The following is a 16,381-nucleotide window of genomic DNA, read 5'->3' as shown; positions in this document are numbered from 1 at the left end:
CTCCATTCGCTCGAGAAATGTTTACCGAGCAGAGCCATCATTATAATATTCACGTCCTTTATCACCGTATTAATAATTCACTGAAATCAAGTGCTTGGTCAGTGACATTTGCGTGACATTAAAGGAGAACAAAAGAAACGGCGTGCAAAATGCTGAGAGGCACATGTCGAGGTTTCGGAGTTCTGGGGTTTCGTGTTTTGGCTGGTGGAGGTCACGATAAGCAGTGCATGGGAAAATGGCAAAGCAATGACCATGACCTCGTCAATGTGACAGATGGTTACTGCTTAATGTGCTTTTAGGATGGGCCTTTTTCTGCACGGTTTCATCAAAGATGCATTTTCTTTTTAGGATGGGATCATCTTGTTGAGATTATTCACTACGTTAAGCATGGAATTATTCATCGAAACACCGATATTACCTTCATTATATACGGTTACATTCAGAAATACCTTTCTCAACTCGTAGTATCAAAGTGGTAAGCCCGTTTTAAATGACATTATTTCTATAAAAAAGTAATCCTATAATACACTCGAGTCTTTCCTCACCTTACAAAGTTGATTTGTTCCAGAAGTCGTTTCGTAACGTCATTTTTTTCATCAGTAGTCATATTTTACATGTAAAAGGTCTGATGACTACCCCCAAATCTGCTATAAATGATAAAGCTATACCAATTTTGCATGAAATATGTGAATTGAAGTTATCTGCAAAACCATTAAAATAAGATAAGGTATAAAAAAATTATATCTATTTATAGTTGGTTGCAGAAAAATCAACTTAACAGTTATCAGTTGAGTTTTTTTGTTTTGTTGCCAATGTCATTCGCCAATTGTGGTGTCAGCAACATCTGTGCAAAGAAGCCACCTTAGATACCTGATCAAAGTGATGGATGCTTAGCGTGTCCCGCCGCGCACCTGCTGCCAGCGCCCCACTTATTGAATCCATGAATCAATTTAATGAGCACGGTCCGGGTGTCCGGCTTTCAATAAACACCCCGGCGAGCTTTCGGCCATCTTGTCTCGACAGCAGTGCCGGGGGGAATCATCGAATTATTCGGGCTTCCCGGCTAAGGATGCTGCACAATCGGTCGCAAGCGGAATGCTAGGTCACTGAAGAAAGAGAAGCAGACACTTATGATTGCCGATCGATACTGTGGCGGTCAAGTGATCGTCGGTGATGTTTCCTTCATTGCACAACACGATCACACCTGACTCAACCTATTCCATGATTTCCCCCTGGAATTTGCTGCGTTTTCACTTGCTCTCCACACTCTTGTCATCCGATTGCTCGTGTCCAAGTCAATGTTTGGATGTTTTGGCTCGCAATTCCTACTATTCTTCTGTAAAAAAAAAAAAAAAAGAAATTTTGTGTCAAACAGTCTTGACTTGTCTTTGTCCCTTATCCCTAAAGTCTTGTTCTTGTCATGGTTTTGTGAAGATGGGGTTTTGGATAGTAGGCTCTGGATCACTAGATCAGAATGCTAGAAGGTGGTAGTGTTGTGGCTCTCAAGAGCTGTTGGGCATCTGAATCTCTACTCCTCAAAATCTTGGTCTCATCTCAAACTTGTACTGGTGGTATTTCTGTCAATTCTGGCCAGAACGAACACTGATATACTATAGTAAAAACCACTTGGTAAAGCTACGAATCCCTTCAATTTTTTAGTTGCCAACGGCACAGCACACCTAAAAATGATTGCAACTTCAACACAAAAAAATACATAGATTTAAAAATAAATGTTTGTCATTATCTCCACCTCACAATTCTGAGATTAAGGGTTTAAGCCCCTTCCTGAGTGAAATTTGTTCTCCCTGTGTCTGCCTGGAGTTTCTCCGGGTACTCCGGTTTCCTCCCACATCCCAAATACATGTGTAGTCGGCTTTAATGCGATACACTTTTTGAATGGTTTATTGCCTCATAGTGCGCTGCAATTGGCTGGAAAGCAATCCCTCGTCTACTGCCCATAGTTACCTGAGTATAAGCTACACGGAAAACGAATGAATGGTCTCGATTTCACCTTGTTCTTAGCTTTTCTCCTGGGCCATCTCCAAACAGTGTTGGTTTTATCCCGGTTCGGTTAGTTCTGGTCTCGGACAATGCGCTTATGAGCATTTAGTGGGTTTGTCTGTGTGTTTGATCTGCTTGCTGAAGGCCATTCTACTGAAGTACGGTTGCATAGCATTTACACAGCAGACTCCGTTACCTCCCACCACTGCTTACCTTTCATGATGTGATTATAAGCGCACTTGACTGCGCTGATTCAAACACAAGCAGGCCCCCGTCATCATGAGGTCACCGCACAGAGGACGAACACTCGCAATTTAGCCGTCTGTGCGACCGCGTCCTGGACCGGAGATATTTTTCTTCATCCGCCGGCGACGCAGGGCCTAATGGAGCATGAGAGTGACGGTCTCCCTCCCTCTTCACTCTGCCTTTGCCAAGTTGAGTCACAGCCCCCTTTGCTAAGAAGCTCCAGGCGAGAGACCACGCTGTGCGAGTCGCGCTAGATTCATGGGTAAACGTGGCTGGCCGTAATTGGCGAAAAGAGCAGCAGGAAACATCATACGTGGCCCTTGCTCGTGACTCAGTCGCGGGTGAGGGGGTGTTAAGATTTGAGAGGGCAAAAACCAATTAATTAGCGAGGTCTTATGTGAATGCTTCTCATATACAAACACGTCGTAGGAGTGTGCCCTGATGCGTTGGTGTTCAAAGGGATTTTCTTCGGTTAGTTTGTCTTGTCAAGCTGTTGTCATCACTCAGCAAATTGCAACACAGATGCGCAGACTATTTGCAATTGAGTCATCTGAGACAAAATTATCATTAGGTGATAATATCGATGATTAAGGTACGATATGGCATGGTTTTAATCTCACTTATTGGCTACCTTTGATGCGTATGAAAATCCAAGGTGCTATCTGATGGTTTAATATTGGATTCAGATTTGGAGACTTGTCAGTAACCATATTTCATCAAACGAGTCATTTACTGTTAATGAAATTGTTTGATTCCTTTTCAATGGGTCACTCCGAGTTGCAGGGTTGGCAGACATTAAGGCCAGCAGAAGAAAACCGTAACTACGATACGATATAGCCCACATTTGCTAATTCATTGACTGCCACCTGGACATCCATTGCTCCGCCTGTTGGTTTCTTTTGGGTTTAGGTGTGGAATTATTCTATATGTACTTCTAAAGGTATTTATTCAACTGTGTGATAGTTGATGTATTTCTGACGCACAAATTTGGGTCATATTTGTTTTTGTCTATTGTTGTATCATGACAAGATCTATCATTGATTGTTTTTTCTGGGCGATGTTGGTGCCCAGACATGTCGTGGACCGGACAATTCGTCGCCAAACAGTTCGTCGAACAGACATATCATCGCCGGACGATATGTCGAATGGTTATTTAGTCGAAGAGCGTTTTTGTCGAACGGTTGCTTCCTCATGAACGATTGTTTTGTTGCATAAATAATTTGTTGAAAGCGATCAACCAGGTAATCTCTCTCTCTCAAAATTATAATCATGAGAGAGAGAGTTTTTACTTCAGATTTTTTAAAGGAACTATGACATTAAAATAAAAGGCAATAAATACAATTATTAAAAGTTTTATTAAAACAGATATAAAACTCACAAATTATGTGCAATGGCTTGTAGGTACTGTAGTCTATCTCCGTTTGCATAGTCATCCGTGAGCTTTTTCAACCGTTCATTAACAACTGCGTATTTCTTTTTGGTGTTTCTAGGCATAATACCGCATGAAGCCTGTTGTATTGTTAGTTCCCAATCATTTTGCTCTTTTTTTAGTTTGGTCATAAGGCGAGATACATTTGGACAAACGACTGACATTCTTTGTTGAAAGGCGCCGTGTGCGGTCGATTGGTCGCCGGTCTTTTGGTCGCCGTCTTTTGGTCGCTGATCTTTTGGTCGCCGGTCTTTGGGTCACGGTATTTTGGTCGCCCCGACCGCGACAACGGGCGACTAAAAGACCGACGACAAAACAAGGTAAAACAACACGGTCTACGCATCAATAAAAGCCAACAATGGCCATGAGCAGTTTCACTGAGCCGACGTGTGAGTGTATAAGAGTTTGTATGTACACGCGTTGTCCCTTTAAGAAGCTACGTCAGTCAGGCTCTTAAAAAGTTCTCCAACAAAAAACAATAAAAGTCCGGAAAATTTGGAGCTTTTCTTTAGCCTAATAGTTACTAGGGCATTAAGTATGACTAAATAGTAATTTGCAGTTTGTATTTAGGGAATTTGAGCAACGATTTAAATAGTAATTATCAATAACCTTCCGGGCGACCAAAAAACCGGCGACCAATCGACCGTGTACCGCTTCGACCGCTTGCATGAGTAACTTTTCTTCATATAAAAGTTCTTTGGGGTGGAACAAGAGCAAAGAGATAAATTGTGTCATTGCATTTTATCACAGGACTGGTTCACAACAAGCTGTTTTACTGCTTTCATGAATTTTGTAAGAGCTGTCATTTATCACGGCGGCGGTATATCGGGCGTGAAATGACGCGCTGACGCCGCCACCTTTCGAGACGCCTCCTTCTTATTAGCTCTGCAAATGAACGAAGGGAAATATCTCATTTACAACTTGGGGCTCCTTTTCTTTCCGTGTACTTTTTGTTAATGATGCAAAGTGACACGGCACACTTGCCGCCCTGAGGGGGAACCTGCACGGGCCTCATTACAAGCTACTTTTAATTAGTCTTTGTAATTAAAAGACGAATAAAGGCTGCCGAGAAAGGCAGCCAAGAATATTGATATGCCAATAAACATTTTCGTGTTCATTGGTCAACGCTCTCGTTTAGGCTCAGGTTGAATTGCGGAGGGATTACAAGGAGATGTAAGGTGTCGTTTTGATGAATTGGCGGGAGGGTGTTTAATAAAAAAGCGCTGTCGTTGGAACTTGTGACCTATTTGTGCTGACCGTATGTTAGAAGACGACATCCGGAAAGCTCCCCCGTCATTTTCTCCCATTAAATGTGGCCGACAGCATTGGAGTGATTCATGGTGTCAGGTTAAATAGAGCATAATCACCCAATGATTTTCAGCTTTTAATTAGATGTATGGACCTTTTGCTCCCCTCTCAGACGGAGATAGAGAGGAACCTTTCCAGTCAGACGCCCCTGCGGTGCTGCATTTTGAAATGCTAGCAAAGTTTTGGGGAATGAGAAAATGCATAACCCAGAGATCCGAAACTTTTAAAAATTGGCTGACTTCCCCTTGGGCAATCCATTTTTGAAGCCAATATCTGGCAATGTTAATCAGTATTTTAAATCCTTTTGGAAGTCCATCGCCGACAATGGCAGTTAATGACGTTTACCACGTTAAGTTATGAACCAGGGATTGCGTAATGTCAGTTTTTAAGATTTCCTATGGGGAAAATTGTCATTTGAAATGAAATGGTGTGACGATAAGAAGAAAAAAAAAAGTCTTTTCATAAGCCAAATTCCCTGCTTCCCTTCACATCTGCTTTTTTTTCACGGACGTTTGTTGTCCCATCACTTTGGCCTCTTTATTAACACATTTGCCTGGTTTAATAAAAATGGAAATTCCCAAACGGGGCCAATCTTGAAGAGGGATAGCAATAAGAGGGAACCATTGGCTGGAATTGGAGCAGATTTATAGGAGCCTCCGCAGAGCGTAAAGGAAACTCTTTGCTTACCAAACTTTCAAGCGGTGAGGCTTTTATTAGTCCTGCCGCGACGATGACGCCTCGTGACTGGCTTTGAATTTTAATAAAGAGGAATTCTACCTTTCCCTACCTCTTCAAGGCGCACTGTGATATTTCAGGACGTTAAATAACATGACACGGAAGCTCTGTGAATGCTTAACCCGTGGCAGCCGGTCTTTGCTTCCATAAATGCATTTGTTGGAACGATTCCCCTTTGGCGCCGGCGGGTTCCGTCAGAGATGAGCGTGGAAATTAATTGCATTACAAGAGATGGATGTTAGACACACAATGCTGATGAGATTATTTTGGAAATGGTGCATGTTTGATTGTTTTAAATGTGCCACATGCTTGGACAAATAACATTTGGTTGGTGTTTTATGTGTTGGTTGAAATGATTTTATTTCATTTGAGAGACAAGAGCTTGGAGTTGTGAGCTTGGAAGGAATTCAATTTAAAGTTCGTGGTAAAGTCAAGGGTTAATTGAGGGCGCGAAGATGCCACACTCAGACACAGCAATCAAAAAGTGGAAAATTAACATTTTTATTTGAAATATTATATGAAATCTTATGACGTCAGTAATGAAATGGGTTTTTATGGGCTAAATGCCATTGTGGTCCAACTTTACAATGTCTTTTTGAGTCTGTATCCGTTTTAGCTACCGCAACCAAGATGGCTCCGTTTAAGTGGCAGCCAGTGGCGGTAGCTCTGTCCACTCTTGCTCGTTTTGTGTTTTTGCTGCTTTTCTGTCTTAATGATTTGATTTGGTGATTCTTAATGATCCCATTTACTTTGATTTGCTTTGTACTTTGTGCTTTTGCTTTGTTGTTCTGTCTAATCACCCTCTTGCTACTGCCACAATGAAATTTCCCAAATACGGGATGAATAAAGTTATCCAATCCAATCCATTCATATCAGCATCCTATGAGCGCATTGTAGAATTTAGCTTTCCTCCTCTAATATAGCATTCCTTAGGCCATATTTATTAAAAGGTGTAATTTTCAACTATATGGTAACCCGTTATTGAAAAAAAGTTTTTTTTAGGCAAACCACGGGTAGTTTGAAAAAAAAAATAGCCAACCTGTGCTGTTAGTATGCTATTTAGGGATGTCATAAATACTTTCAGGACTCCATGACCGCAGTATTATTATTATTATTTATTTATTTTTGTTGAAGAGAAAAAAGAATATATCCATGGTAGGACTGATAGAGAATTTGTCCACATGTTTTGTGTTCATATATCAGTGATTTTGCACATTGCAATGAAATGTGCTCTTGCTTGGTGATTCCAATTATGTTTACCCTTACCAGTAAGTCAAAACTATGGTTCTGTATGATATGATTTTCAGTATGTTTGCGTTCAAGACGACTCAAGAACAAATGCAATATTAAACGGAAGCGGTCATCAAATTTGGGGAGAATGAAAGGTCACAAAGGTCAGAAAAGACTCACAGAATTTTAATCATTTTTCCCCTGCCATTTTATGTATTTTTTTAGGTTTGTTTTCTCAGTCCATTGAGCATTGTTTATAAAAATGTTGTTGTTTTTTAAATTGCATAGTGTTGTTTTCTTTCTTTGACAACCAGTGTTATTTTTGCTATTAGTAGTCCACAGTGGTCCACTTGAGATGATTGCTGCACTATTGATTACCACCTGCATTGATTTTATAATTACACACGCTGAAATGACTGCAGTTTTCAGTTTTCAGCATTGCAAAAAATAATAATGTGCGGTCAACATTTAATTTGAAATAGCAAAGAATGCACGTTATTGCTGTACTATTCATTCTTTGAAAGGAATCAGACTGCCACCTACTGGAAATCAAAGGCCAGAAATAGCAGGTGGTTATTCATGGTGTGAAAGAAATTGAAAAATGTAATTCAACTCATTGCCTGCCGTATGCACCAATACACGTCCAATTCATTAAAACTGAATTCATATTTTATTCAAGTGAATTCTTTAACATAAGATTTTTCTTTACCTCAAATGACTGTCCTTTTCCTGTTAAGAATGAAACTCAAATCACAAAAAAATTACACCGTTGTGTATGGTAACCGTATTTTCCGGACTATAAGTCGTCCTTCTTTAATAGCTTGGTTGGGCCTTAGACTACTACTCAAGTGCGACTTGTGTTTTTTTTATTTAATTCTCGTTGACCACTGACAGCCTGTTATGTTGTTTTTCTTTTTTTTAGTCAATAGTTATTTGAAAATCTGTTAGGTTAACCTATTTAGCCTATTGCTCTACTATGCTTACTTTTGCATATGTTCGTTCTTGGGTTCTTTCTATTTTTTTCCCCTGATATATTTATTTGCTCTTCATTGTGGGTTTTTTTGGGGGGTGGGGTGCATCTAGTTCTACCCATAGTGTGAAATATACGGTAATAGTAGAAATACTTGTCACAAAACCAACATCTTCCATTTAAATTACTTCCTATGCAACATTGCTTTAGAGTGACATCAACAACATTCCACTGCGGTGACTGCAAACATCCATCAGCCGTTGAAGTGTTTAGTGGCAAGCTTATCACACACAAATGAGAGTCGCTGGCAGCTGTAACTTGACCTTGGCACTCCTGTAAAGCTGTGACAATGGCGCCCCGTTCGGCCCCCACCCCCCTATCGTAGTCCGCTTCGGTCTATTTATAAAGAACAAACACAGTGCAAGAGGTCAGTTAAAACGAGGTGACACCAACTCCAGAACAATAGGTGAGAAATTTTACTACTATTGCTGCGCTTGTTGTTGTTTTTTTATGCTAAAACATGGTCTCTTGATGCACCGTTCGTTTGTAGGAATATACTACCACTAATATTCACTAACAATCCACTTTTTATGAGATATCCATCTGTGTTAATAATACTAAGGCAGCTAAAGGGCAAATTATTCATCCTATACAAAATATTTGCTGACTAATTTATTTTTGGGGAAAAAATTGAGTCGCAAAAGTTCCAACTATGCAGAGGCAAACCGTTCCATAGTTGTCAATTGTTGTTGTACAAATTCAGTAGTTATGGATCTCTATGTCTTGATCATTTTTTCTCTCTATTCATCGACAATATTTACATTTAATGAGTGTGTAAAACTCATGTTATTGGGACTTTAACTGTTTGATGGATTGTTAACCTGTGTTTGCCGTAATGACATAGAGAAAGGATAACTAATACGTACTAAGATTTTTTAATATAAATAAAAGGAGAGTAGACTTCCATCTCGCCTGCCAAATTGAAAGCACTGCCCTATTTCTCACCTCAGTGACCTTTCACCTTTTCTCTTGTCATAATTCCTACCCTGCAAATTTGAGTTAGTGAGGAAATCCTCACGTAATTCCTTCTCTGACCTCTCTAACCTTTAATCTTAAACCGCATCATCCAAAAAATGGCAGTCGCCAAGTGACATGTACTGCAACTCCCGGTGCATGAAGCTGATCCATATTTTTGTGTTCAGGACGATGCCATCGATACGCCACGAGCACTGCGAGCGGTGTTTCTCCACCCACTGCCAAGCGCCGGCAGGGCTGTCCTTGGGCTGCGTGGTCATCCGCTGCCCAAACGACTGCGGCGCCTCCCTGCACGCCTGCAAGGAAGAGGACCACCGTCTCCTGTGCCCCAACGAGACGGTGGCCTGTCTCAACGCGGATTACGGCTGCCCGCTGAGCATGCCGCGCCACCGCCGGGGACGACACCTGGAAGCCTGCCCGGCCAGCGTGGTCGGCTGCTCTCAGGAGTGGAACCGCTGGCCCGCTCCCGATGGCGAACTGACCTTCTACAAGAATCTTTCCCAAGAAAGCGAAAGCCACCTGGATGTCGCCTTGGCGCTGAGGGATCAAGACCTGCTGTTTCATTCCATCAAGATGAAGAACGTTTTCCCCGAGTTGACGTCGGCGGATCCTCGGGATCGAGATATCGGGACGGCGGGGGAGGATCCATGCTTAGATTTCAGTGGATGTACTCCAAATGGGTGCACGGGATTGACAGAAGAAGAACCGAATGACGTAGTAAGAAATGAGTTCGACATGGAAACACTTCAGAACTACAGCTCCTGGGAGAGAATATTTAGAAAGGAGAGGAACGGGTGCGAACAGACGAGTGGAGCAAAAAAAGGAGGAAGCGAAATCGGCCAGTCGAGGGAAAGTTCGTCCTGTGAGAACGAAGTGTCTGGCCTGGCGCCCTGGCAGGACGGCGTCTTGGAGAGATTGGGCAAGGAGGCCAACATCGGCGAATACAACATGTACCTGGCGCATCACGGATCTATGCTCATTAACTTTGGACAGCTGAGCGCCTGCACCCCGAGAGAGAGGGATTTCGTTTACGGGAGCCTGGAACCCATCGAGGTGAAGACGGTCCGCTCTTTCAACGTTCCCAGCAGCTACCGTGCCAAGCGATGCCACCTAAAAGACCCCAGTCGCAAGATCAAGACGGCGCACCGGAGTTTGGACACCCTGGACTTGGGCGTCTCGGCCGAACAGGTACCCAAGTGCGACGAGGTCGACGCCACGTTGCTGTGCTGTCTGGAGAAAGAATTTAAAGGTCACCACATCTCCGAAAGCACCAGCTTGGACGGGCTTTATGTCGACGTGGGGACGCAAACGTACGAATTTGATTCGGCGCCGTTCCCACCCGAGGCGTCGCTCGCCGACGTCGTGGCCGGCCGACCGCGATGTCTTCACGTCCGCGGCGAATCCGAGTCGGTCACTCGGCGGCACAACAAGACGAGCTCGGTCTTCAGCTACGCGTGCGGCCTCTTCTTCCGCCGCGACGAATACGGCTCGCACTTCAGGAACGTGCACGCCGACGTCCAGGCCGGCCTCGGCGGCTGGTTCCTACAACGTTGCCCCCTGGCGTACCTTGGCTGCACTTTTGCCCGGACGAGGTTTCGACCGGACGGTCCAGCGGCTGAGGTCAGATACCACCAAGGTATGGACAAGCTGGTCCTCCGTCCGGATGTCCCCCGAGAGCTACTCGAGGGTGGCGAAACGCCGCGTGGCCCCAATCCCCTGAGCCGACTCCCCCTGGAGATTCTCCTGCACGTCGCCGGATACCTGGACTCCATCGCTTTGTCGCAGTTGTCTCAAGTGTCGCGTCAGATGAGGGAGATGTGCGCCACCCTGCTGCAGACCCGCGGGATGGTTTCCCTCAAGTGGGAGAAGAAGACATATTCCCACGGGGGGAGCTCGTGGAAGAGTCGAAAGAAAGCAAGTATCCCATATCTATCGTTTTACTTTCATATTCTTCCAAATGACTGTTTTTACGGTAGACGGTCGATTGGTCGCCGGTCTTTTGGTCGCCCGGAAGGTAAGTGATAATTACCATTTAAATCGTTGCTCAAATTCCCTAAATACAAACTGCAAATTACTATTTAGTCATACTTGATGCACTAGTAATTATTAGTCTAAAGAAACGCTCCAAATTTCCCAGACTTTTATTGTTTCTTGTTGGAGAACTTGCTAAGACCCTGACGGACGTAGCTTCTTAAAGGGACAACGTATGTACATACAAAGTCTTATACACTCACACGTCGACTCAGTGAAACTGCTCATGGCCATTGTTGGCTTTTATTGATGCGTAGACCGTGTTGTTTTACCTTGTTTTGTCGCCGGTCTTTTGGTCGCCCGTTGTCGCGGTCGGGGCGACCAAAAGAGGGGCGACCAAAAGACCGGCGACCAAAAGACGACGACCAAAAGACCGGCGACCAATCGACTGCACATGGTTTTTACAGCAGCATGTTGCGGTTGCACCACCTCCAAGCAAGTACCGACATGTAAACAACCTAAAACTACAAATTATTAAAACAAGGTTCCCAGGGTGCAGAATTAGCCCGGTACGCCTCTGGCCCTAATAAATGTTTTAAACACGGGTGTCAAAGGCCCCCCAGGCCAAATCTGGCCCTAATAAATGTTTGAAACCCAGGTGTCAAGGGCCCCTATGGCAGGTCTGGTATTTTACATCCCTTTATGTAGCCTAGAAATCTAGTATCCAACTCTCTCACTTGTTAGCTGTCACTGGAAAATGTCAGCCAATTTAAACATCTGTTGCATTGTAAACACCGGCTTGCCTTAGAACAATACAAACTATCCTGGGGACATTTCATCAGTTCACTTTTAGAGACCTTTAATAGGTCATGTTTGAGATATGCCAACGTAATGTCCCAATAATGTTCAGAAAATTTAACACACGAACCATTTGTTCGTACATACAGTTGTGGTCAAAAGTTTACATACACTTGTGAAGAACATAATGTCATGGCTCTCTTGAGTTTCCAGTTAACAACAAGTCCATGTCAGAAAGCCATCAAATTTAACTGAACTGCACCAATTCTGTCAAAAGGAGTGGTCAAAGATTCAACCAGAAGCTTGTGGATGGCTACCAAAAGCGCCTAATTGAAGTGAAAATGGCCAAGGGACATGTTAACAAATATTAGTGCTGCTGTATGGATATTTTTGACCCAGCAGATTTGATCACTTTTACTGTTAACCCATAATAAAGTCATAAAAGAACCAAACTTCATGAATATTTTTTGTGTGACAAAGAAGTATCTATTCCAAGCACTATGAGAGTTGTAGAAATAACTGGAAACTCAAGAGAGCCATGACATTATGTTCTTCACAAGTGTATGTAAACTTTTGACCACAACTGTATGTATGAAGACAATACTAAAAAAAACGATTTATTTTCCCCTGCATAAATACTCTTTGAAAGTTCCCTGAACAGGCCTGAGTTTTGCTCCATTTTAAAATATTCCTGTGTGTGTAACATGTTGATGTTGAACCAGTTCCTCTTGATGGGATGTCAAGTGAAAGGGCAGAGGCAGTATATTTATGTTCGGATGGAGATCACAAGACAAGCAGCACGTATGACGTGATGCGAGCGACGGGGAATGGCCTGACAGGGGGCCAAATAGGTGATCATTCATAGCTGGTAACACGGCGTTCTCAACAGCTGAGCATGCACTCCCATACAGGTCGTAAATTGTCCTGTTTTGAAGTGGACACAAAACACGCTGTCCTCATGTGCAGTGTGGAAAATGCTTTGTTGCTGTTCAAATGATGGCCTGCAGCAAATGATGAAAATGTCTTTGCCCATATAAGAAGCTAAAATTCAACCAAAAAAACTAGAAATGCAAATTTCACATACTTTTTCTGACTTATCTTGTCAGGTTTATAATTTTTTTTTTCAAATGTAGTATTATTTTAAGTAGTTTTTTTCGTTATCCTTTTCAGATCAAGCCATATTTGTATGCAGAAATACACACAAAATAGTTTTCCTCTCATTGTAATGTAATAGTAATAAAATGTGTTGTGCCCGACAGGTTTGGGAGTTCAGCTCGCTGTTTTGTCCCGTGGAGCGATGGCGTTTCAGCAACACGCCCCCCATGGCAAACCACCTCCAAACGTGCCCCTTCTACCAGAAAGAAGAGCAACGCACCCAGCCTGTAGCTTTAAGGGGCTTGCATGAGGTCAGCAGAGAGGTCAAATGATAAATATGTTAAATATGCTGTAAAAGGTGTTACATTGCCGTCTTCTGGGGAAAAGCTAGAATACATTTCATCATGCACTGCATTCATTCTGACATTTGAGTACCACCCCGTCTTTCATAAAATCATTCACGGTCACTGATGGCGATAGACGTCCAATCATCCGTTAACTTGACGCTTTGGATGAAAAACTGGTCAGTTTTGCAGTTCTCACATTTGTTAAAACTGTTTTTAGACCTAACTCCAAAACAAATGTGGTTGATGAAAAGTGTTAACCTTTTATAGGCCACCCCTTTTTCTGAACATTTTATTAATTTTGACAAATATTTTATAAATGCAAAAATGACTTTAAAAATATGACATAACTATAATTGAAACCTGGCGTTTACACATGAAGTTTTGTAGGCTAGTTGACGGAAAATGTAGTTTTCCCATATGTAGAGACTGTTTGTTTGTTTTTTTAAATTTTTATTACCACAGTCTTGTCCTATAAAGGGATAATTAATTATTGATTGTCACCCAATAGCGTTGAAACTTCTGACCTGAAAAATGTGTGTGTGTTGGATTACAGGTTAAAGTGTCCATGTTAAAAGCCTTTAAATTCAGTACAAGTACAAATGTTGAAAAAAATATATAGAAAGAAAAGCCTTTTGAATTCCCCTTCTCAAACCATACATCTCTATAAAGATTTCATCTACGGTCCCGTCTGGCCAACGTCAGGGTTCCGGAGCTTGCCTATGACCTCGCCGAGCATCTTGTTGCAAAGCGCGGCGTACGGGTTCAGCTGCACCAGCTGTTGTCGGGCGAACTGGTTGCCCAACGCCGCCGCCTTTTGGAAGTCGTCCCGGGCCTCGTCGTTTTGGCTCGCCAGCCTACGCAGGAGGCCCCGCTGCACTAATGCCTGGCAGGCTGTCCGACCTATGCCCCCGCTCAGGGAGATGGCGCGGTCCAAGTCCTCCAGAGCACCTCGGGGCAGAGAAAATGGGATAAAAATACCGCATGGAACTCAAGATATCCACCTAAGCAGCCAAACTCAAAGCATTGCCATATTTGGTATAGCAAGCATTTGACTTTTGCCCTCGTGCTCCAGAATGAATTTTTAGTTCAACTTTTCAAAAGTTATCATTAGTTTTCGGTCGTTAGTAAAAGATGGGAATTAATAGTGAAGCCACCTATTGACAGAAATCGGTGTCCATTTCAAATTTTGACCCTTGACCTTTGACTCCCTTAGCCTCAAACTTGATCAGCTCCTCCATTTTATATTGGAAAACATCTCCGGAAAAGTTAACACAAAATGAGCCCGTTCATAGCCCAACTTTTGCTACCTGCCGTGTTTCCTCGGAGTCGATGTGCTTGTGCCCGGTTGTTGTAGGCCGAGGGGCGCCGGGGCAGAATTTGTATGGCCCGGTTGAAAAGCTCAAGGGCCTTCTGCAAGTCCCCCGCCTCGGCAGCGGACACCCCGCCAGACTCCAAGTTCTTGACCTGCCTCAGCGAGTCTGCATCAAAGGAGCTGTCTGTCGGGGGGGGGCGGATATCAACTCGTTCAACACATACACTTAAATGTCAGCATTTTATTTCCAGCAGGAATTGACTTCTCCTAAAAAAAAAGGTATACAATCACTATGAAGGCTCACCGTCATCTGTTAACTCCTGATTCTGGTCCTGTTCGGAGATGTTCCCAAAAGGGGAGTTAGGGTTGAAAATAGCCTGCAGGACAGCTTGGTCGTGCTCTGATGCCATCGTGTGCAGGGAAAAAAAGAGGCGATTCGGACTTCGTGATCGAAATGTCAAGCCAGCCAATAGGATGAGGGGCGGTGGAGGAGGTGGACTTTGAGCACATCTGTGTGTGCTTTGTTGGAATAGCAACGCCTCTTCAGTACCAGTACAGAAACGATAAGAAAAAACACATGGAGACTAATAGACACTTCATTGCTCATCTCAACACACTGACAATGTGGATTGAAATAATTTCTTTTTTCTTTCTCATGTAAAATATGTGACTCCGCTGAATAAAGACTGGAAAACATTGGGACTTTGTTTTGATAAACAAACAGTCGGAACAGCAAACACTCCATTTTAAGGAATTCAAATCAGCTGATACATTTCACTATTTATTGTAAGATACATATATGTGATAAATATTTAAGGTAATTCACTTGGTAATTTTATTATAGCTTGATTTTGTCTAAAAATATAACCTACTCAACTTTATAAATGTATTATATTTAATGAGATATTTTCTTCCCTTCAAATCAAACTCAAGCTATGAAGGCACTACTGGTAATGTTCATGTTTCACCACTAGATAGAACCCTTGCATTTTTTATTTTATTTAGTACACTGCCCTCAATTTTACTTTTTCTAAAGTAGAATATTTGAAAAACAGGGTCAGAATACTATTAAGGGCTGTCACCATACTGTATTTCTGGTTTCTATTCTATAAATTTTGTTTTGATAAACATTCTATAATATTGCAATTGATTTGGATATAAGGTTTTTATAGGGATGTTATTAATATTTTTACTTTGAAATACAAAATATAGATAGATTACAAATGCTTGCTGACACATTTGTGTTTAGCCATCTTAAATATGTCAAATGCTTTGGAATGAATGGAACTAAAGTTTTTTATTGAGTAGTTGCTAGTTGCAATCATTTATAATTGACTGTTTTACCAAAAAGAAAAACTGACTGTTGATACTAAATACAGATCTGTTTTTTTCAGCTTGAAATTAAAAAGAAAAATCAGCTCTGAAGATGGCAAACTACCCAAATTGAAAAAAAACACCAAGATTAACCTCAACATTTCCGGAAAAACAGACGGACTGTCTGTGTGGTAGGTTTATTTTTTCTTTCTTCAAACGAGTGCACACAAACGAACATTGACCAAAAGGAATGGAGAAATTGACCTAGAATCAGTAAGCACGAACAACTTAGAGTCCAGCCTCCATTATTATACACAATTATATAAGGATAAAGTTTGGGCTACCACTTGGTCGTGCATCACTGTGATGTAACCTAAAATGCATGCATTCCCTTTCATTGACGTTAATACGCAAGGAGTTAAATGAAGGTTTTCAACTGTGATAGGTTTTCTTACTAGCATTCCTTTCCCTTTGAAAGTTTCTATTTGTTGTCAAACATCTTCTCTGACCTATACATAGCCAGTTCTGTTTGAATAGCATTCAAATAACACAGTCTGAAAATGACTTATATAAGCGCGTATCAAGCCGAC

At 42.2% G+C, this 16,381-nt stretch overlaps 2 protein-coding genes across 2 annotated transcripts in view; one reads left to right on the top strand and one right to left on the bottom strand.

Annotated features, from left to right (window-relative positions):
* Positions 1–13,594, top strand: part of LOC144083942 (F-box only protein 40) — a 36,753-nt gene extending 23,159 nt beyond the window's left edge. The window contains exons 4-5 of the mRNA XM_077612151.1: positions 9,122–10,868; positions 12,983–13,594. Coding sequence (XP_077468277.1) covers positions 9,122–10,868; positions 12,983–13,150 — 1,915 coding nt within the window. The 3' untranslated portion in view covers positions 13,151–13,594. The remainder of the gene's footprint in view (positions 1–9,121; positions 10,869–12,982) is intronic.
* ttc36 (tetratricopeptide repeat domain 36) lies at positions 13,594–14,925 on the bottom strand. Its single transcript, XM_077612152.1, has 3 exons — positions 14,782–14,925; positions 14,473–14,661; positions 13,594–14,113 (listed from the first exon to the last, which is right to left on the bottom strand). The coding sequence occupies exons 1-3, from the start codon at positions 14,885–14,887 to the stop codon at positions 13,842–13,844; spliced, it is 567 nt and encodes a 188-aa protein (XP_077468278.1). The 5' UTR covers positions 14,888–14,925; the 3' UTR covers positions 13,594–13,841.
* Positions 14,926–16,381: the final 1,456 nt, after the last annotated feature.

Source organism: Stigmatopora argus, chromosome 10 (genome assembly GCF_051989625.1).
Source record: "Stigmatopora argus isolate UIUO_Sarg chromosome 10, RoL_Sarg_1.0, whole genome shotgun sequence".
NCBI lineage: Eukaryota > Metazoa > Chordata > Actinopteri > Syngnathiformes > Syngnathidae > Stigmatopora > Stigmatopora argus.
Note: the sequence above shows the minus strand (reverse complement) of the source record. Positions and strands in the feature narration are given on the sequence as shown.

Bases quoted from the DNA above. Each gene is read 5' to 3' on its own strand.
- ttc36 (XM_077612152.1), bottom strand. From the start codon at position 14,887: ATGGCATCAGAGCACGACCAAGCTGTCCTGCAGGCTATTTTCAACCCT. The intron at 14,662-14,781 runs GTGAGCCTTCAT...CCCCCCCGACAG, and splicing joins TCAGGAGTTAACAGATGACG to ACAGCTCCTTTGATGCAGAC. The intron at 14,114-14,472 runs GTAGCAAAAGTT...CTCTGCCCCGAG, and splicing joins ACTCCGAGGAAACACGGCAG to GTGCTCTGGAGGACTTGGAC.